Genomic DNA, 23,134 nt, shown 5'->3' on the forward strand with positions numbered 1-23,134 from the left:
CGCGGGTTCGCAGAGTCACGAGGCAGCAGGTTCGCAGAGTCATGAGGGCGCGGGTTTGCGGAGTCGAGGTCGCGGGGTCGCAGATTTGAAAGGTCTCGAGGATGTTGCGGAGATGTCGCAAGCGTGCGCGGGGAAAGGCGAGTGTTCGCCCGGAAAGCCGAGTGTTCGCGGGGGTAGAAGGCAAGGAGGGCTTGTGGGCGCTGCAGGGGCAGCGAGGCTAACCTGGTAGGGTTAGCGTTGAGTTGCAATGTGGGGGCAGTGTTAGCACTGGCGAGGCTAATCCGGTGAAGTATTTTTTTTCGGCTTTTAGGGTTTTGGTTTTTAAAGCTAGGGTTAGGGCTCGTGCTGATAATGTGTTTTAGAGAAACTGGAATTGAGAGAAAATCGCTGTGTATTCTCATTGATAATAGGGGCCTCTTTATATAGAGGATTACAAGGCATAGAGTCTGAATCATACAAGGAAAGATAATCTCTAGATTCTTCTAAATTAAACCCTATTATCACTAGATCGAGTAACCTAGAGTTTGGGCCAAACACAAATTAGGGTTTTACTAGAACAGTACAACATTTCTTCACAATTTTTTGTGAATCTATTTCATCATTATTCAACATTATTTCAACTCATGTCATGAATTAGCTAGCCCTCCATGAATAACACCGATAATTATCGAATCCCTTATTAGGCAGCTTTAATTTTTTTTTCTTACATAGAGGTTTCTTGTCGAGAGTATACAGTTTTTGATAAAGTAATTTGGGGTTCACATCCAAAACTAATTGGCAATTGATGGAATGATTCAAACCCTTATAAACCTATAGGCAAGGTCCCATTTTTCCCATGTGGGATGTATATATTCTCAACAGTTTTATCCCGTATTAGACATTAAGGCCTTCAAAAGAATTAGATAGTTTGGATGACTTTCTTATCGTGTCAAAATGTGTTAGCATGAATGTTGACGATCAATAACAATTGTTGAGAAAAAGATGGCTTTTTCTGGAAGGTTTAAATCTTTCAATCTTATGTCGTGAGAGATGTGACCTATTTTAGGGCAATGCCCGTCAGGAATGCAAAGTGGGCAAATAAGGAAGAAAGCACTTTGCCTTACCTATGATGCAATGTACCACACATACTTCTTCACGTCACTAAATATAAATTGTTAACATATTTGGCTTGAAATTTTACTATATGTGAGTTCTTTAATTCAATCTATTTAAATATTTCAGTTTGTCGTATTAAGTTTATCAAATTAATTCAATACTTGTGTTGTTTTATTTTTTTAATCAGCTTCACAAGAAGAATTCATTGAGAATCCAATAACAATTCAGTGGCCAGCCATCTAAATTTTGCATAATTTTTAGCTAATTCTAATGCAGAAATGAATAGGTAGAGAATGAAAGCTAAAACATCATTGACACATCTAAGAAATGAGAACGATAAAAAAAAGTCTAGTTTCTATAGTGTCTCAATAGAAATTCTCATAAACAAAGTCTCATATCCTGTTACATCAATATTTCTGCTTGTAGGATAGTTTAATCGCATACGATAAAAAATGACACAATTTTGCGGGACATATCTTTAATAGCGTGATAAGAGGCGGTCAGAAATATCGACCAGAGCGAGAGCGAGAGAGGGCAAAATTGGTAGTTTAATGATTTGGAAGAATTGTAAAATGAAATACAAGCCCAAACGCCAAAACCCTCCTTCTCTATTTCAATCTTTTCACTAAAAACCCTCTCTCAAACAGACAGTCTGAGAGAGAGAGAGAGGAGATGGAGGGGAAATCGTACCAGAGGTTCCCGCGGGTGAAAATCCGTGAAATGAGGCACGACTACCTCAAGTTCGAGCTCCGCGACACCGACGCGAGCGTGGCCAACGCGCTCCGGCGCGTGATGATCGCCGAGGTCCCCACCGTCGCCATCGACCTCGTCGAGATCGAAATCAACTCCTCCGTCCTCAACGACGAGTTCATCGCCCACCGCCTCGGCCTCATCCCCTTGACCAGCGACCGCGCCATGAGCATGCGCTTCTCACGTGACTGCGACGCCTGCGACGGCGACGGCCAGTGCGAGTACTGCTCCGTCGAGTTTCACCTCCGCGCCCGCTGCCACTCCGACCAAACCCTAGATGTCACCAGCAAGGAACTCCTCAGCTCCGACCACACCGTCGTCCCCGTCGATTTCTCCGACGCCTCCGGTTACGAAGCTTCCGAACAGAGGTCTCCCCTTTCTCTCGCTCTCTCTCTCTAAGCTCATATTTTTAGGGTTTTTGTTTCTTAGGGTTTGAATTTGCTTCCATTTAGTTTGATTTCAATTGCAAGTGTAAACTTTTGAGTTGAATTGAGTCCGTATGATTAATGCATGTTGACATTGGGATATGCAGCCCCTCATTTAGAGTTAGGGTTTCGTAGGGTTTGAATCGACATTGCATTGCTTCCATTTAGTTTGATTTCGGTTGCAAGTGTAAACTTTTGTGTTGAATTTTGAGGCCATCTGATTAATGTATGTTGAAATCGGGATACTTTTGTGTGGTGTAGAGGAATTATCATTGTGAAGTTGCGAAGGGGGCAAGAGCTGAGGCTGAGGGCTATTGCTAGAAAGGGGATTGGGAAAGATCATGCGAAGTGGTCACCTGCGGCTACTGTCACTTTCATGTATGAACCCGACATTCGCATCAATGAGGAGATGATGGATACTTTGTCACTCGAGGAGAAGACAGCTTGGGTTGATAGCAGTCCTACCAAAGTCTTTGAGCTTGATCCTAGTACTGGCAAGGTTGGTACTTGTTTGCATCTGTGTTTATTTTGATATGATAGTTGCATTGCGTGTAGAGATTTAAATTGTGTCAACATTGAATTTGGCTTGGAAACATCTCGTAAAGGTCGTTCCTTTCTAGTGTTTGGTGTGCTGCTGTCTGATTTTTGCATTAGTGGTTCAATCATAGAGGCGCTTCCATGTTTGCTCAGCTTTACCAAGTATGATTACAAGTTTAATACAGTATTAGTGTACCTTCGGTGCTTCTCAGGTGACATAGGAGATGGACAAGATTGTTATACTGTTTTCATTCTTGTGCGTACATTATATTGATTAATGTGTATGAAATGTTTGGCATAGTGTTATAGGCAGATGCCTGCATCAAAGCTATAATTCTGCAATTTCCCTTTAAAATATACTGGGCTTAGGCTTCTCTCATGTCTAAAATCTGTGTCATGTTCTTTAGCTTTAAGGATATAAGAAAGTAAACTTGTTTACCCCATGAAATTTCAGAACCATCTAATAGGGTGCATGTGCCTTAGAAAAAGGTCAACCAGTTCTAGGTAAACCAAGGAGTGTAGGATCTGACATTTCTGCAGAACTTAGTATTCAGGATCGAAGAGATTATGGAATATCAGTGAATATATTAAGGGTTTAAGAACATATAAACAATTAGCTGGGGAGTAAAGAGTTTTCTGTAGTATCGTATTTCATTTGTTGTACTGGTGCTCAACTGCTCACCATTTGAGTTTGTTTTTCTAGACCCCTGCATATGTATCAGTGTAATTATTATGTCTCATGACGTGTCATGACTCATCTTATAGTATGTTTCTATATATGACATTTTTCTTTTCCTTCTTTGGGGGTGGGTGGGTGATGTGTAGTTTGTTTTTCTAGACCCCTGCATATGTATCAGTGTAATTATTATGTCTCATGACGTGTCATGACTCATCTTATAGTATGTTGCTATATATGACATTTTTCTTTTCCTTCTTTGGGGGTGGGTGGGTGATGTGTAGTTTTGTTTGGTACAGTGTGATGTGTATGAAACTAACTGTAGTTATCAAACCTTTTTATGAGCAAACATCTTTATAAGCCTGTAGCATGTAAGTTTTGCAAATACTGATCCACTTTTCAAAGGATTTCTGTGACAGTTACATCATGGCATCAGTAGTATGTGATTAGATGTTTACTGCTTCTGCTGAGACCATGCCATAAACGTTATTAGGCTGCAGGGACTGGAGAAAATTATGTTCGCAGCAAGATTGTATGTCTAGGAAGGAACACATCATGATTGATAGGTTATAATTGAGGTACTGTAATTAAGAATAGATACCAGTGGTTTGGCATTTGAGTTCAGAGATAGAAAAGCACCACTTTTCAAAGTTTCTCTAGAGATTCATCTCAGCTTTGGTCATCCCATGTTATTTGAATTGTTGTATGTTGATTTTATCACTTTATGTGAAGTTGATATGCCGGTATGGTGCTATTATTTGACATAATGTGATTAGCTTATTCAACTTTGACAGCCGGAAAGGTTCCTTGTCATTTTCCATCTGTCAGATGAGTGGTGCTATGATTATAGCGCAATTATAGCTACCATTAATATATTAATTCTATTTATTCTTTATTTTGGGGATCTCAATTAAGGATAGAAGTGTTACAGGTTTGATCCAATTTCTGGAGTGCATTTAATATAGTTATTCTCTGCCTTACATATATCTGAATGGCAGAGTACACATAATGGAACTGTGATATTCAGTAGATTTAGATCTGTGATTTGTTAGCTAGTTTGTATGTTGTCTTGTCTTGTGCCGTAACAACTTGCTTAGACAAGCTCAATTATGAATTTCCAATGAATTAAAAAAGGTCAATAACAGTTTTTTTCTTATTTTGATAATCTGTTCATTGTTGCCCCTTTTTATGATTATCATGAGCTAACTTTGGGCCTGTGTTAATCTCTTTTTTCTTTTTCTTTTTTGTACTTTTTACCTCAAAGGTCTTGGTGGTTGATCCTGAAGCATACACTTATGATGATGAAGTGATCAAGAAAGCAGAAGCTATGGGGAAGCCTGGGCTTGTGGACATCACTGCCAAAGAAGATAGTTTTATATTCACAGTGGAATCTACTGGTGCAATTAAGGCTTCTCAGCTGCTGCTCAATGCCATAGAAATCCTGAAACAGAAACTTGATGCTGTGCGCCTTTCAGAGGATACTGTTGAAGCTGATGATCAATTTGGTGAGTTAGGTGCACATATGCGAGGAGGATGATCTAATTGAGGGTAAACAAAGCTCAAAAATTGATCTTTATGTGATGTCTATGGGATCAATTGACTTCCGTTTTGTTTGTCGGAAATGTTCATAACTGCCTGTACTAATTTCATTAGACTGGATGCTAAACTATTATCCCCTAACCATGTCCTCGGATTTCTGTCAGATGTTTAATATCTTTTTTCTGTGGGAGTCCTCTCACTTGAGCACCTTGTGCTAGGATAGTAGTATTAATCTATGGCCGCTCGATAAAGTACTTTGCTAGATTATATAAGGTGGAATGGCAGACCTTTACGTAACAGGATTTTTGGAAATCATTTTCTCACAACCATTGTGACTCCTTTTGTGTGTTTCAAATTATTTTGGAGCAGTCCTGTTAGAATAACAGAAGGGCTTGTGGGTAACGTGGAAATTCTTGGAACAAGTTTAAAGACTATATTGTATGAGCGAGGCCCGAGGATGAGAGACGAAATTGGAATGTGAACGTTCTTATTTATATTCGTTTTTTCATGCTTGGTTATTCATTTTTTGTGTAGTACTCGTGTATAAGAATTATATAAGTATTGACTTACAAAATTATTTCTATTCGTACTTTTGAAAGAGAGCCGTTAAATTTTTCATACTTTCAAATATAGGAAAGTACTATACATATGTGATACACGATTTTTTTATGTTTTTTTTTCTCATGCTATACCTAATTTTTATCATAGATGTACATCTATATTTTGCTAAAATAATCCATGACAGAGCAGTCATAAGCAGAAAAATTTATAGTACCCAAGTAGTTACTGAGGGGGATGCTACCAAGTTGAACTTATCCAACAATCCGCGGAAGTATTAGGAAGACCCGAAGCAATAACCTCTGCCTCAGCGGAAGCCCTCACTGGTGTACCTTGAAAGGCAAGTATCACCATCTCCACCAACATGCAATTCCGACTAAACAACTGGCCGCTCCATCAAGATGCACTGACAAGTGACAAGGAACAAATCGATGAAGCTCATCACAGAGAGAAGACCCAAAAATGGTCATAGCCGGAAACCATAATAGACCCTGAAAAGTCGAGGAACATAGACCGTGAAAAAACACTAGGAGAAGAAAGAAACAGGCCATACATGCTAGCCCCAGCCAAAAACTACAGGATACAAGGAGCTCGACTCGCTACCAAGAGATCTAACCCTAACACAGAGAGAGAGGCACGGTTTTTGGTATTTTATATATACAAGATGTTGTAACAACAACAATCACCATATATGATTATGAGGCAAAATGTTATTACTCACATAATTTATTTCGTTGAGAAGTTTTACTACAATTAGAGCAACTCCTGTGTTGTTACTTAAAGTCTAGCTAATAGCTTCCATAATCTGTATTATAGGAACGCAAAAGTAAAAATTTTGATAATTTTTCTTTCATAGTTCCAATAGCTTCTCTATCATATTTTCTACAATTTATTATCTACAATTAAATATGGTATTATTTTTTCTTATCGACAACCATTGGGGTTGACTTAACATTGAATGTTAGTTAGAATCATTTTTTGTCTCTCTAAAGTGTGTCTGTTGAGTTAATAGAGATTAAAAGTAAATAAAAAATAAAAAGAACAACAAATTGTTGAAGATATAGATTTAATTGTTCAAGAGTGTTTTGGTAAAATTAAAGACGTGTGCTTAGCTTTTTAAGTATTTAAAAAAGTGAATTGGAGATTTAATAAATAAGGGAGGTCCAAATATCAAATTTGAATATCTAAATAGAGCCACCCTTAGCCATATTCTCTTTCTAATTTTTGGCTTTCAAAAGTATGGCATCTACTAATAAGCTATGTTATTCATGAGATTTAGTTTTTTAAATCTTTTCTATTGTCATGATTGTACCTTGAATTTTTTTATGGTAAAGTATTTTGTTTCAGGATTAAAAATTTTCTTTTGTATATTGTCATATTAATTTAATGGTTATTCACCTCAATTGTTACTTTTTTTTAAGTGTACCTAGTAGATGGTAAATGCATATAGGTATGAGATAGAGACCTTCAACCTAATAAACATGGTGAACATGCAATGATAAAATACCTAAGAAAAAGGTTCATGTGAAAAATGATTCTAATAAATAGGTTGATATGAAAATTCCTAAAAGTCAGGTTAGTTTAACATATGCGTTCAATCTTTAAGTTGCAATTAAAAAAAAGTTCCAACCTATTAGTTAGGATAAAAACTTAAATCTCTACATTTAAGTCAGGTTGAATTAAATCGATGAAGAATAAAAATCTAGAGTTGTGTTCCAAACTCCAAACCAAAACTTATAATCCTTGAGTTCTAGCCTAACAACTAAAATTAAGAGTTTCAAAACACAAAGTGTACCCTTTCAAAAAAAACACAAAGTGTACCTGTAAAATAGAAAGTTTAAATTACCAAAAATAAAATTCCACATTCATTTAAATCTATAAAACCTTGGAATTCAAACAAATTGTAAAGAAAAACTCCATAGTTCTAACAATAATATTGAGTTTAATGAAAAGTGCTGGAATAATGAGACCATAAAAAATCTATTCTTCCTACATGGGTGGTGTTTCCTTTGTCCTCATAATTTGGAAAACAGTTTGCATGTTTTTGTTGATTGCATCTATGCACATGAAGTTTGGCATAGAGCTGGGTTGTAGATGCCTATTGGGTCCGGCATCAATTTTCTAGATTGGCTTTTGGGTGTAGTCACCAATTTGATAAAGAAGCAGATAGCTAGGTTCTTGATGCTCTTATGGGGAATTTGGAAAAATAGAAATAGTCAATTATGGGAGCAAAAGAGACGCATGTGTCTAAGGCAGTGTAGCTCACTATGGGTAGGTATGAGGAATTTAAAAAAGTTAATGTGCAGCCAAGAGAGTCTAGGAGACAATCTGTGAAGTGGACACAAGAGACTTGGGTGAAGGTTAGTTCTGATGGTGCCTTCCAGCCGACAACAAAAAAGGGAGGTGCTGGGGTTGTGATTCGAGATGCTAATAGTGACTTTCAAGTTGATGCTACTAGGCCTATTCCTTTGGTAACATAGCCTTTCCATGCAGAATTGGTGGCGTTAAGGGAAGGGATCAATTTGGCAGTGGCATTACAGCATGAGCAGGTACTTTTTGAATCTGATTGCTCTTTATTGGTTCAAGCTCTGCATTCAACTGAACCGGATTTATCTACAATGAGTGTGCTGCTGGATGAGTTAAGACTAGTGCTGCAAAATAATGGTGGTTATGGAATTAATTATGTACCAAGGGAGGCAAATACAATAGCTCATGGATTTACTTCTCATGCTTTAAGAAATAGTATAGCCAAACTTGGTTTGTCATAGCTCCCGAATTTATAAGGGATGCCATTCGAAACGATTATGATCGTTAATTGATTCAATGAAATTCATTTAAAAAAAAAAGAAGAAAGAGGGCCTTCTTGCTAGTGACTAATTGTTGGATCATAATTCATATATGTGTGTGTGTGCGCGCTTCCTAGAACATGAAAATTACTTGTTCTAAAAATCCAATTTAGTGTTGAATAATCTAATTCCTTGTTTTGTATAAAATCTTGACAAGATGAGAAAAAGTGAAATTCCAGCCAATTTTACTTGCACCACCAATTTTGGTGGCACAAGTACTTCGTGAAGCAATCCCAGAAAAATAGCAGTTTAAATGTAGCAATGAAACTATGGACCATGAATTACTAATGCAAAGGACTAAGTTTGATCACTCATTTGGCCGGAAATCACAAGGGAAGTCCACAGAAATCATTGTGCAAAATAGTGGCTGTAAAGCAGAAAACAGAATCAGATTATTAGGAACAGTTTTGGAGAGGCTTTCTTGCAATATTTCAAGTAGAGTCTTGCAGAAAGGGCTATCATTCCTTCAAGACATGATGTTGTAGTACAACATGAGCTCAAGAGCTGGTCAGAAATGCCATTAAGGAAGCGGGAATTAACACTCAAATTAGGCTTCCCGAGAAAGCAGAAACTGTTAGCTTTTCACGAATCTTTTTCAGAGATCTTTTCCGGCAACTTACTAGGAGTTTCTTGAAGATTTTTGATCACTATAGAAGACATGATGTCACATAGTATGTAGGAGTCGACAACCATCCAGAAACATGGCAACAGCAAGTCAAAGCTAGTCCAAGAATGAAGCTTCAGAAGCAGAAAACAAATCCTAGTCAAATAAGGGTAACTTGGCTAAGAATCCTTTTTGAACTGGTTTGCTGTGCATTTTTGGAAGGTTTATGATGCTAAAGTTATCAAAGAGAGTCCTAGAAGAATCCTACAAGATTACGGCAAGATTAATCCATCATGTTATCCTTTGGATAATAGGCGTTCTCATGTACTCTCTCCCATGCTTGTCACTTTGACTTTGGTGACCCAAAACCGCTCCAACACTCTTCATTTTCATGCTTCACATGCACAATAAACAGAGCTAGTTGCTTCCCTCTTCTCCCTAGGCATCTTTTTCTACTCTATACACTCTAATAGCTCATCATTACTTCTCTCTTTTTATTTCATCTCTTCCATACATTTTTCTCTTGTTTTTAGGATCTATTACCACTCTCATACTCCACCTCCATGCTTCTTACAATGCTTGAGCTACTCTTTTTTGCTTCCATTCATCATTTTACTCCTCTCTCTCTTCTTTATATAAGCATCACTTCATTACACCCTTAAACCACCACTCATACCACCCCATTACATCTTCTTTCTCTCTTCATCTCCTCCACAAAACCTCCATATCTACCTCCCAAAATCCAAATCCATAAAACCAATACTCCTCTTACCACCCCATCTCATCCATCACCACCATTACAACCACAATTACCATCTTCCACTACCAAAAACTCCATCACCAGTTCACCACCACCACTACTTCATCACTACCACTTAAAGTTAGTCAAAGAAGCATCATATCTTCATCACCATTTCATTGATCATCAACAAGAAGTTCATCATCCATCCATTCCATCATCAAGGAGGATTCAAGAAGCATTGAAGGAGGAAAACAAGGGAAGAGCTAGCCATTGATTTGTCAAGTTTCAACTAGTTCATTATTTCCTAAACTCTTTAATTTACTTTGATGTACTTTATAGATTTGATGCTAATTTGTATGATTATGAGTGAGTAGTTTCTTTATTGGAGATAGGGTTGAAAGCCCTATCCAGACTTGTATGAATTGTTGTTTTAATTTACATTTGATGTTATTTGTGATTTTCATCTTCATATGCTAATTCAAGAAGTGAATGCATTCATTCAAACTTAACTACTTTGAATGTGTTATGTTTGTCATTTCATGAAAAAATGTTTTAGGAGTAGTTAACTTTAAGCATTGATAGCATGATAGCATCCTCTATGTGCATGTGAAGGTTGAGTTAAAATCACCTAGATCTAGGATTGGTTTGCTTGCATGATTATCTAAACTCAAAGGTTTATGCATCTAGGAACAATGAATTGAGTCTTAACCAGTAATAGGATTTGTTCTTAGGTAGTTAATTCTAGACTTATCTATTGTTTGGACCTGATTTTAGCAATTCCATGTGTAATAGACTTGGAGATCAATTAGAGATACATTGAGTCGTTCGACCAAAATAAAAGTATTGTTCGGTCATTCAGCCAAGATTAGAAGCTTTCAAGATGTACGGTTGAGATGAAGGCATTAGTAGGGGTTCAAGATTTTAGGGCACATGACCAAAAATATGAAGAAAAATAGATCGCGTAGACACGAAGTTGGACGACCCAAGTTCATGTGGGCAACTACACAAACGGGCTAAGAAGAGGTTAAAAATGTGCTCGGCCAAATCCAACTGACAGTAATTTCGGTCGAGAATCCATTCAAAAAAAGGAATCCTCTCAAGGAAGGAGTTCAAGTCAATTAATGGTTTCAATTGTGAAGATTTTGGATATTGGCCAAGTCAAAGCTTTATGAGATGAATCAATCCTAAAAGGAAGGAGAATAATCCTAATTAAATTCCACGTCTTGGAGGACAAGTTAGCTAGGGTTTTGATTTGTATATATAGCACTCTGTAACTCATTGTAAAGGGTCTTGCACCACACAAACAAATCAATATACAACTTTTACTCACAAACTTTTCTCTTACCATCTCATAGGTACTTTGCCTTCGATTCAACTTTCATAACTCATTTTCATTTCTAGTTTCTTAGTTTCAATTCAATACTTGACATTCAAGCACTTTACTTTCTTGTTTGTTTACTTTATATGTACTTTACTTTTCACATTTAGGAGTAGTTCGTAACGTAGAATTATCGTCCATTGATCTCTTTCGGTCAGTTCGGATTGGATTGATGCGATTCGTTGTTCACACACATATCATCTCACAACGCTTTGACAATCGAGTCCACTTCACCTTCGTCTTCACTGTGATTTGCGAGTACCTTCACCCGATAGATCTCTCGCTTGTCACCCGAACCTTTGAGTTTACCCAAGAAGTGGACATGATAGAAGATCCCGGTCAGAATTGATGCCTAATCGAAATCCTTGCAACAGAGGCTTTAGAACCTAACGGCCGAGAGGGTTCCTTCCTCGGCCTACAATCACTTGAAAGTAGTCAGATACAAGCGCAAATCAGATCTGAACCTCAGTCGACCATTTGGCCGCTAGTTGGCACGCCCGCGTAATTTAGAAGGATGATTCAACCACAAGTCCCTCGGCCCTCATTTCGGCAGAGACGATTTTGAGGCAAACACTTATCTGATTAGAATTGATAACATTAAATGAGTTAAGCATTTGTAGTCTTATCCGGATGCAAAGAGGGTAATTGGGAAATTAGAATAGCATCACTTTTATTTGAACTTCAATACTTGCAAGGGAGGTTAGTGGTAGATAATCCAACTTCTAACTTCATCCATTATATTACTAGTTTATTTTAAAGTAGTTTAGTTTACATTTGAATATTTATTTTAATTTGGTTCACCACTCTATCCAACATATAATTTCACTACCACCACAATGCACATACTCACTATGAGCCTAAATTTCCTTGTGAATTTAGGTTTGTAATTGTTCATTAGCATATTCTAGCTCTCCTTAGATTAATACCCTAGCTAGTGAAATGAATCCAATCCTCGTGGGTTCGACAACTTTTCTTAAATTCTTATATTATTACATGTACTCATTATACTTAAGGGTGGTTATTTGGCTAACACTAATGTTTGTCAAATTTAAATAGTGGTAATTTGTGTAATTCTTAGAACAAAGAAATTCATTAGGTGTAGAGTGATAAAAAAAAAAAATATTTGGATTTTTTTTTTCATTAAAATTTTATAGGAATTTGATCTAGAACTTCCCCTAAATTCTTAGTGTACTATACAAAATGTTATACAATAAATAAATGACCTAGGATTACCTACAACTAGACCCCGCAGAGCTGATCACATTTTGATTTTTGAGTAGATAGTGTCGTCTTTGTATTGTCATGTTTTAGACAAATTATTCGAAAAATGACCTAAAACTACCTACACCTAGACCCGCCTTTACAGAATACTTCGCAAGAAGATATAAGAAACTTGACAAGTTTATGACGTTTTCTACAACATGGCAGAATAAGTCATTTATGTTACATACTCATAATTCCAGGAATTCATGTGGCCAAGTCCCAAAAAAGTGTAAAACAATAAGATCGTTGTGATGAATGAAGCTTCTTCTCCTTTAGAGCATCTTCAACCCTTTAGTCAAAAGCCAAAGTCATTTGGAAAATTTGACACCCCTAGTGTCATTACTATTCATTTATATTTTGCATCTCCAACCCCCTTTAGTCAAAAGTCATACCCATTTCATAATTTTAATTATTTTAGATAATTATTTAACTACAATATGAATTTATATATCATACATAATAATCTTATATAATATATCGTCGTTTAATTTTTTTATAGAAATTTTTATTCTATTTTTTCAAGTTTTTCTCGTTTAAAACTACATTACTCTATTATTAGCCATTGAATTTAATTCATCGCATTTTTCTCACTGTTAGATTAGAAATTAAATAATTATATATTTATTTTTTAATTTTTGATATCAATTAATTTTGGCATTCTATTTTGAATCGAATTCATGAGGAGTGAATCAGAGCAACTCATTTTAAATAGTGGAAGGTGGGACCCAGCCTTCTTCTCCTAAGTCATTTTGGCTTTCTACCTTCATTCCTTAGTCATTTAGTCATTTTGACTCAAGCTATGACTCAAAAGCCATTTTGACACCCTTTTAATTTGGGTTGGAGATGATGAAAAAAAAAGCAACGTAGTCATTTTGACTTTTGACTCTATTGTTGGAGATGCCCTTATTGTTATCTATTCATCTGTGTTTCTGCCCAAGGGAAAGAGTAGATGGCATACCAACTTTGACCGGTATACTATGACAATGGTCACGGGCTCTGGTTTTTAGTAGGAAATGTGGGCCAAAATTATAATACCATTTTTGGAGTTGCAGGGTGAGGTATGAGGCTACATATATAAAAGCCAGAACCTCTTGTTTCCACTAAGTCAGTGATAAACTCTAAAGTCTAAGACCCTAGTTGTTTCATTTAATTCATATATAATTCTAAATATATTGGTCGTTTAATAATGTCTATATCACATTACAAAACATGGGAATTGTGTAGTCCATGTCACATTATTACACCATATGTTAATATCTAAATCCCAACAAGGTGCCTCAATTCTTCGGGCAACAGCTATGTGAAGTAAACACACGGGTTCTTAAGGTGGTGGTGGACACATGTTCTTGTGGTCCTTTGTAGAGATTTTGAAATGTAATTCCGTTTTGTTGTAGGGATACCCTTTAACTGATTGGTTATATGCCCCATGAACCATTAATGCATCACGAGAATCATATAGTCCTTATGAACCTCTCTGAGGAGTTTTTTGACAAGATAGGTTTGCCTCGTTTTTTCAGTTGTTTTACATTAACTGTTTTTGAGGCGATTTTTTTAAGACTTTAATTGCAATCTGGGTACTTCCTTATCCATTAACAGGCATTTTGACAAATATTTTTGTGCTTACATTTTTTAAAATGTGTAAAATTGCTAAGCACTTTAAATTAAGAAAAGTTTGAGTAAATGTAACTGCTATCTCTCAATCCTTGTTCTTTGACTTAATAAACAGATGTTAATTAGTGTATGTTATGTAGTTATAGATACAATCGACCTAAAACTATCTATCATAAATACAAGGGCCCAATTCTTTCATTATTCATAACATTTATGTATCAAGTAAATATTCACTTGGAAAAATTGATTTCAAGACCAAAAGAGAGAATTCCTTCCTCCTTGGATGTGTTCTATAAAATATAAATCAGTTGGAAGTGGAAGTAATGGAGGTTTTCAGAAATATAGTTGTCAATTTATTCCTTGTGGACCTGCAGAAATTGTCATTCTATTAACCAGTGGGCCTTGTATTGGATGGGCATTTCAAGTTGTCACCTAACACCTTTTACTATAGTATAGAGATGGACCAAGCTTAGAATTTCTGAAGTCCAAAAAAACCCTTTGAATCAATACATTTGTTGACGAGGGGTGGTGGGTAACTCCTAGGCTCCTAGCTCTGTCAAAAGATACCCAAATCTTTGTCTGAGAAACCAGACATGCTTACAGAATGGCAGCCAAGTTTCACAGATATGGGACAGGCAAAGGCTGACCCCCCTTCACGACCCTCTAAAACTTCTCTTGTCCTTATCTTCTGATTACATAAAGGGACTCTAGAGCCCAGAATGGGTGCCCTTTTTGGCTTTGCAATAAATTTCACCCTAAACAGAAAGAAGAGAATAGGGACCATTTACCCCTCTGGTCTAGAACCCTATTTGGCTTTACAGTGGTTGCTGGTAAATTTCTATTTACAACTTCGTGGTTAATAGCGAATGTATACTGTATCTTTATGGTTTGAATGATCGTTTTCATTTTGATCCCAACTCATGTCTATGGCTGGAAAAATGCAATGTCTTTTACTATTCATGTTTAAAAATAAACTGTTCTACGTACTAGCCTAGCACCAATTGAGGGATTAGAAATTTAGTGCAGAGATTGAGAAGAGATGTAAAGTAGGGGAGGATGTAAAAGAAGAGATTTAGGAATAGAAAGAAGGAGACAACAAGATGAGTGCAAAGAACTAAAAATGACAATCGAGAGAAGAATTAGGGAGTAGGATAACTCTAACTTAAATAGCTCGAAGTTCAATTCCCCCTTTTTCCGAGAAATAACAGCTCTAAGTTAAGCAAAATATCTACAGCATCGACCACCATATGTAAGTGACGAAAGCCCTTCTAATGAAAACCACTAAAATGAGAAATAGTTGAGGACTTTTGTGTTAGACCCATTTTTCGATCACATTTCCACAGATAAACTGTTAGATGTTTAGATATTTATGTATAGATTATTTATGCAATTTTTCAACTAACTTGAAAATCGTTACGACATTCATAATAGTGAATTATTAGTTATGAACGTGAACGGTTCATGTTTGACAGATTTGGTTCGTCCATTGATTTGATCTAGTTTGATACTTTAACGATTAGAAATTTGGAATAAAACTTTTAGAACTGATCTACTTATACATATATAAACATCTAATGATTGATTTACCGTAATATAATCTGAACAGTGAGTCTCCTAAATTATTGATTAGAAAGTCTTCAAGTAGTTCTCATTTTAGTGGTCCTCATTAAAAGAGCTCCCATAAGCAATATAGCTCAAAGATTGAGGGTACAATCTACATCAAGGATTGAGCCTACTCTATCAAGTGAAGCAATGACAGTTTCAATGGCTAGCCAACATCAATGTCAGCATGATGGAGCTCAATCTACTACTAAACTCCCGAAATCCCCTCAATTGGTGTTTATTCATTAGGTTATTTTTTAGGAATGGGAAATGGAAATCTGAAGTGCGAATCTAATACCAACTAACATAGCACTAATTTTAAAGAATTAAGGATAGAAAGATGTAGATAACGAAAAGAATCTAGTTCTTAATAATCCTGAAATTTTAACATATCCTAAAGTAATCAGTATACCATACAAGAAAAATAATGAGCATGATTGCGCAATAATTAAGTCTTGTATATTATACAAGTTCTTTCATGCATGATTTAGTAACGAGTAACTAGTTTTTAAGGTTCCTATCAAGAAAAAACTAATAATCACTAATTTGCAGGTTCTCTGTGTAAATAGATACACATTAATTTGGTACGTAGTACTGTTCAGAATGAAACTAATTTCAACCTTGGATGGTGAAAAGAACCCTATCAAAACACTACGTACTTACATAGTGATTTCCCAGAGAGAAATCAATCTTCGGATTTTGGACCACCTATCTCATAAACATTAAGGGTGATCTTAACATAAATTCTATATACATAGAGAGAATGGTCCTTGTCTATTCTCCTTCATCATTTTCTTCCCCTTGGACCCCTCTATATAGAAATGTGAGCATGTCACACATGAGGGGAACCCATTTTGGGGCTCATTGAAGGAGATTTTACAGTAAAACGGTCCTAGTATGAGATTTTGGTTTTGTAAGGTTTGCCCAGCTTCCACTACTTATTGAATTCCAGGGTACATTAAATGGTCAGAAAACCAAGTGGCCATGAACAGGGTGGAGCTCAGTTCAATTAGTACTATTGTCTGGTTGAGCTAGATTGGTCATAAATTGCTTTGAGAAAGCCTTTCAATGAACCCTAGATTGGCCAACATTATGTTAGGTGTAGAACCAACTAGTTTTCACATGTAGAGATGAATATGTAGGGGTGAAACTGTGGTTTCTGGGTTTGGAATTATATGAGAGACAGTGACCATCACATAGGATGCGCAATCGATCTGTGCAGAGTATAATGTCAAATAATATTAACCGTTCAACAGAAGAGAGATTTGAATTGAAGGACATGCATTGGCTTTGCCAGTTTGGCACTTACAATAATTTGGGTCACGCATTGGATGTGCATGGTAGTAGTATATGCCAATTCAGAAAAGGGAGCTGTGGCTGCTGCAAAAATTTGAGGCTTCCCTTTCTGATTTTCTTGGGGCCAATATGGTAGCTGCATCTCATCATCTAAGCTCTGTAGGGCACATCTTATCTTTGAGGTTTGTGAACATCGACCGATCATTAACATGTTTGGCTGAAATGACTAGTAATTAATCTTGTGATTGTGTGACCCCTCCATGTAAGATAGTCAACGGTTTGTCATATAATTTACCACATTGATCCAGATCGAAGCTGGAAACGTTTCAGCAAAAGCTGAAGAAAAAACAATGCAATCACTGTGAATAGTTTTGGTGAAACCCTAAACCCTATCTTTGAGTAACTAATTGCACCAACGATTTAGATTGGACAAATTTGATTCGTTCATTAATTTAATTTAGTTCGATATCTTAACAATCATCAATTTGGTTGAAAATTTGCAAAATTGATCTATGCATTATGACCTAAAAACTGAACAGTCAAGATGTGAATATGCGATTGAAAAGTGAGTCTATTCAAAAAAAATCCTTAGATTTTAAAATCTAAGGAGGTCCTTAGCATAAAAAAGACTGTACACACACACAGTCCTTCTTGGCTAAGGATGTTCTTACCTAAGCTTAGGTATAGATTTCCAGTTTTTGACCACTTTACGATTACATATTCACATCTTAACTATTCAGTTTTTATGTCCTAATATATAAATCATCTCTGCAAAATTTCAGTCAAATTGATGATCGTTAACGCATTCAAAACTGCAATTTACAACAATGTACAAGAACGGTTTCAGTTCGACAGATTTGGTTTGTTTGTGTAAATTGCAGTTCTAGAGAGGACATCCGCACTTTCGGTAAAGTGCGGACAACACTGCTGCAGCAGCTTTCAGGCGGCGGGGCTTGCCGGAAGGACAGGTCTGCAATCAGGTGGAGTCGCTGGCGATCAGGTTGCAGCGCTGCCCAGAACATTGCAGTTGCAGGTGAGGTCGCTGCCCAAAACCTGCAACCTCGATCGCTACCCAGAAGCTGTCTGGGATACCTCTGGCCTCCGTCAGGCAAGCCCCACCGCCCAGTCGCCCCCTGAAAGCTGCAGCAGCAGCTCCGTCGGCACTTTAGCGAAAGTGCGGACGTCCTCTTCAGAACGCCCTGCTATATATATATATATATATATATATATATATATATATATATATATCATTGAGGTTTGAGGTTCGTCCTTGTGACCCCAAAAACTAAACACACCAGAAATGAATCTACTTATTTAATATATAGGTTATTCATTTTGTGGAATCAGATTGAAAAATTTATGTATATTATCTTAAGGTTAAAGTTCAGCATTTTCCTTAACTTTCATTGTTTTTCTTTTTTGTCTCCTTGGGTACACATTTAACTTTCCCCTCACCTTAGTTTTCAACCTATTGCAATTAATCTTCCGGCTGACACGTCAGCAAATGGGGAAGATTGCAAGGAAACTATACTTTTAGAGGCCTAAATATGAAGATGTACGTAGTTGTGTGTAAAACCAAGAAAAGTGAGAAGGAAAGCACCAGCTAGAACGATAAAGTAATTTTCAGTTTTTTTTTTTTTTTGTATAATTCAGCAAACAGAAATATCAATAAGGATGCATGCACCCACCTTAGCTATTTCAGTAGGCTGAGAATTTAGAGATGAACTTGATAGTTTGTTTCATACACTTAGTTTAGCAAAATGCATTCGATAAAAATGTTTCAAATATATTAATGTATAAGCTTCTAGCATTTTATTTTTCTCAAAAAAGATTTTGTGAATCTACTAATGGATACACTTATACGTATCTTATACACAAGTACGTACGAGCAAATTACTTCTGTAATTACAAATACAAGAGAAATGATTTCTTTGTCAGAATAGTTATAACATTTTAGACTCCCATTGTGGAATCTTAATCTATATATCTCAAAGAATGAAAGAACCAGTATTTTGGGAATTAACTTATTAATCACACTCTTACTTTAATACCCAAAACACATTATGCAGTCACTGAAGTATGGTTTGAAATGTCAATGTTCATAATTGATGGTTGAGAATTTGAGATATTATGAAAAGTTGAGATGACCATCATAATTTGTGTTCCTTTTCTTTTTGTGGAGCATTTCAGTCAAAAGGTCCGCTAAAAATCAAGGAGCTGAAAATGGCAGTGGCTACAGAAATGATATATCTATAATCCCTATATGAGGAAGTTGTATCCATGTTCTACAGAAGAACAAAGCCCCTGGCCGGGCCGGTACATGAGGCTATCTATATATGATTCATCTTTGTTGAAAGACAGACCCCACAATCCAGAATTAATGGTCCTCTACTTTGTTGTCCTTTTGATCTTTACAGCTGTGGAAGAGATTAAAGAAGAAGTTCAGAAGCAGAGGAAAGAAGAATTTAGTTTTTCCAGAATTTAGTTTCCAATTCCATTTCTTGTGATTCTATTTAATGAGACAATAATTAGTAATGCAGAAGAAAGACCAGGTCAAGAAATATCAAAGTTTTTAAGATCAGCAAGGCAAAGTTAAGCCATCATATATATTATTCTACAATTATTGGAGTGGGGACAAAATGACCTCAATGATCTTCACCACTCCTTGGGAGCAAGCTGTTTCCCTTCCAAATGAACAACTCTCTCTTTCATGAATCATTATCACTATTCGCATGCATATACAACCATCTGCATTCTACCAACCTTAAAGTAGAGAGGGAGACAAAAAAAAATTAAAAAAAATTAAAGGAACAAAGCAAAGACAATCTTCCCACAAAATCAAAGATTTTGTCTCCCAAATTCAAAATCAACCCACCTTTTGTCTTTTTACCTTTTATAGATTTAGTGAGTGCTCCATCAAAATTACTATCCAAAAACATAAACCAAAAATCTATCTCTTGCTTTTTTTCTATGTATAGTGGGATTTGGGAAGACTTAATACTTTGCTTTGGCAAATATATGCCACATTGCTATTGCTTATAGGAGGGTTTATGGAAAAGATTAGGAATAATGGCTTCATTCATTATTAAAGATAGTGATAGGCATTAATCAAGGTACAAGTTTTGACATTGTGTTTTTTGTTTTTTCATCCATATTCCCCTCATACCAAATTAGATTGCTAATATAGTAATATGATGGGAAATAAGATTCAAATTAGTCTGTTTAATTAATCTTTGAAAAATAAGACATTGCTTTCTAATGAGCATCATATAATTTCTAAGAGCTTGCATGCACTACTTAGACTCATCGATCTAATCGATTCAAATAGATAAAATGAAATACTATCACCATAAAACATGTGAAGAAAGCAAAATTAACTTTTCTTTTTATTGTTACCAGGAGAAGAAGAAGAAGAAAATTAATTAAAAAAGCTAAGAGAACAAAGAAAGCTAGGAGGGCCGGGCGAATGAGGCATGCACTATTAAGATCCACTAAAATGGAGCATCATGAATCTCCACGCAAAGGGGCATGACCAAGAGAATGTGCAACTTTATACGGGTAATGGGTGTCACAAAACTTTCACATTACTTTACCCTGAAAAAGATCCCGTAATGGCGTACAACATAGCTAAGTTAGTCTAATCCGATTACTATACACAAGGAAAGATTGGATTAAAGAACGAAGTAGCTAGGGAATGAATCTCAGACCCAGGGGCCTAAAGCTGGGATAAAGGGGTTATATAGGCACTAAGTTGAGTCATCAAGTAGAGCATTCTCAACAACAAAGAGAGATGCTTAAACTTTAACTTTACCCTACCCTATTTATCTCGGTTTGGCTTGATGGCTGCACCAAAGCTATGATGGATTGATTGGCAACGACTAAGCTAGCTCAAGGTGGTGCCTCCGCGGTGAACCTGATCGACCGGCATCGGTGTAGCACCATTTGTGCCCACGGTTACTTTTTGGTTGCTCACTTGATCTCTTCGAATGTGGATCCAATTCGGCCAAGATTGTTCATTTGCTCCGTGAGCCTAATTTGGCTCATCTCGTGAATAACCTAATGGTCTACCGGAAAATCGCCAAATGGTAGATGTTTTTATAGCCGGTATTGTTGTATGTTCTTTTTAGAGGTCAGCTAATGATAAGTGTGTTTTGTTATTTGATCAATATATGTCCAATCCAGCAAAATAAGGAGAGGTTCTAAAGACATTGCTGCAATATCTGGCTATGAGGCTCACATGCTCAAGTCACTAATCTAGCATGGCAAAATAACGGGAAAAAATAATCATAGTCACATATCTAGCATGGGCAAAGTAATGGAAAACAAAATGATTATCATTTGCTAAAAAATGTTTAATATAATGCTAAGATCTTCAAACTCATGCATGCATACATAGCTGGCAAGGAGTGATAATATTAGTTAATAATGCGTGCACAATCTTGAGAAAAAGGATCATTGTATATGGTAATTTGCTATAGCTCAAATAAGGCAAGACATTAAACAAATGGAAGCAACATGAAATAAAATAACCAAAAGAAGCAAATACAAGTACATCTTATTTTTTAGGCAATCCAATTACATGTGTCTACATAATATCTTTTTGCAATGGCACATGATCGCACCTGAGCAAGAAGCAGAGGCATCATTTTCCACTGCAGTAGTGGCCAGAGTGATGATTTTGAATAATATGACTGGTTTGGTTTGGTTTGGTTTGACCTACAAAATGTTTTTTTTTTTTAATCAATCATACTTGACAGATTAAGATTTTCTGCACGCACTAGTACACTGTAATCAAATGGTACGAAACTTCAGATCAGAAAAAAAGGATCAATGGTACGACACTCATGTGATAGAGAATGGGAAGTTTTCACCTCTCACAATAGTTTTCAACCATCCACCAACTAACTCACCTTCATGATTGCACTTCAAAAAAAAAAAAAAAAAAGGATCTCAACTTTTACTGAGTTGACCCTCCAATTCCAAACCAGTAAAAGTCTTGGACTAACTAAAATATCTCATAATAATTGGCCTAACCGATCCCCATTTTTCTTAGTAAAAGGTTGAGAGCAAATGCACTCATAGATTAAGTCATTAAGGGTAATTGCTATTTGCTAATTTGTGTACCAAATTAGCAGCTGTCTGTTTGACCAAAAACAAAAATATTGGCAGCTGTCGATTTGCTGTCCACACTTTAAAATTTGAATGTATCAATAATTCAAAAGAATATTAAACTTAAAATTTGATTAATAAATTAATTCATAAATGAGAATAATGATATAATATTTTATATAAAAAATTTATATATTTAATTAATTTTTTCGTTTCTAAGAAATTAAGTTCTATATACCACAATAATTAGTAAGAGCCAAATATAACTAAAAGCTACAATTAAACTTAAAATTTGATTAATAAATTAATTCATAAATGAGAATAATGATATAATATTTTATATAAAAAATTTATATATTTAATTAATTTTTTCTTTTCTAAGAAATTAAGTTCTATATACCACAATAATTAGTAAGAGCCAAATATAACTTTAAACTTCAATATAATAAATTTTGCAAAAAGAAATGTTGAAATTTTTTTTTCTGAATAATTTTTAGGGTAAAATAAAGTTACTATAGTCATTTAATTAAAACCATCAGATCTCAGATTCAACGATTTTAATTAAATAACCATTGATAATTTTCATATCCAACCTGTGGATTTCACCGCCAAAATTAGGCAATGCGGTGACCAATTTTCAATCACCCAATCAGTCAACTTGGTAGGGGCTAACCGATTGGTCGAGCAGTACTTTTCCGTAGGCGTGGACTTGGTTCAATAGGTTCGGTTTTTTCTTACTAACAAAACTGCACGAAAAATTTAGTTAACCAACTATATTGGTTAACTGATAAATCGGTTTAGTTAAGTTCAATTTCGATTAATTTTGGCCACACTGACTTTAATGATTTAATACTTATTTTTGATAAAATAAAAAAAGTTTACTCCTTCATTTGTGATTGTATATAATTAGTTATAAACATACATCAACAAGATAGTAGAATTGAATTTATTATAATTTATTCTATAATTTAAACCTATAAAAAATATTTTAAAAAATAAGTAAATAAAATTAAGTACAATTAAAACTAAGTTACAACTCAATGAAATGAAAAGGTCATAGATTCAATTCTCACTCGCACATGTAAGAGTGAGATGAGTTAAAA

The 23,134-nt window shown here is 35.7% G+C and overlaps 1 protein-coding gene across 1 annotated transcript; it reads left to right on the forward strand.

Annotated features, from left to right (window-relative positions):
* Positions 1–1,687: 1,687 nt before the first annotated feature.
* On the forward strand, positions 1,688–5,289 carry LOC112172320 (DNA-directed RNA polymerases II, IV and V subunit 3). Its single transcript, XM_024309612.2, has 3 exons — positions 1,688–2,213; positions 2,532–2,769; positions 4,748–5,289. The coding sequence occupies exons 1-3, from the start codon at positions 1,768–1,770 to the stop codon at positions 5,018–5,020; spliced, it is 957 nt and encodes a 318-aa protein (XP_024165380.1). The 5' UTR covers positions 1,688–1,767; the 3' UTR covers positions 5,021–5,289.
* Positions 5,290–23,134: the final 17,845 nt, after the last annotated feature.

Source organism: Rosa chinensis, chromosome 6, assembly GCF_002994745.2.
Source record: "Rosa chinensis cultivar Old Blush chromosome 6, RchiOBHm-V2, whole genome shotgun sequence".
In the NCBI taxonomy this organism is placed as follows: Eukaryota; Viridiplantae; Streptophyta; class Magnoliopsida; order Rosales; family Rosaceae; genus Rosa; species Rosa chinensis.

What these genes read in the sequence shown, in the direction of transcription:
- LOC112172320 (XM_024309612.2), top strand. Translation starts at nt 1,768, where the DNA reads ATGGAGGGGAAATCGTACCAGAGGTTCCCGCGGGTGAAAATCCGTGAA. An exon ending in TACGAAGCTTCCGAACAGAG is followed by an intron (nt 2,214 to 2,531) that starts GTCTCCCCTTTC and finishes TGTGTGGTGTAG; the next exon opens with AGGAATTATCATTGTGAAGT. An exon ending in TTGATCCTAGTACTGGCAAG is followed by an intron (nt 2,770 to 4,747) that starts GTTGGTACTTGT and finishes TTTACCTCAAAG; the next exon opens with GTCTTGGTGGTTGATCCTGA.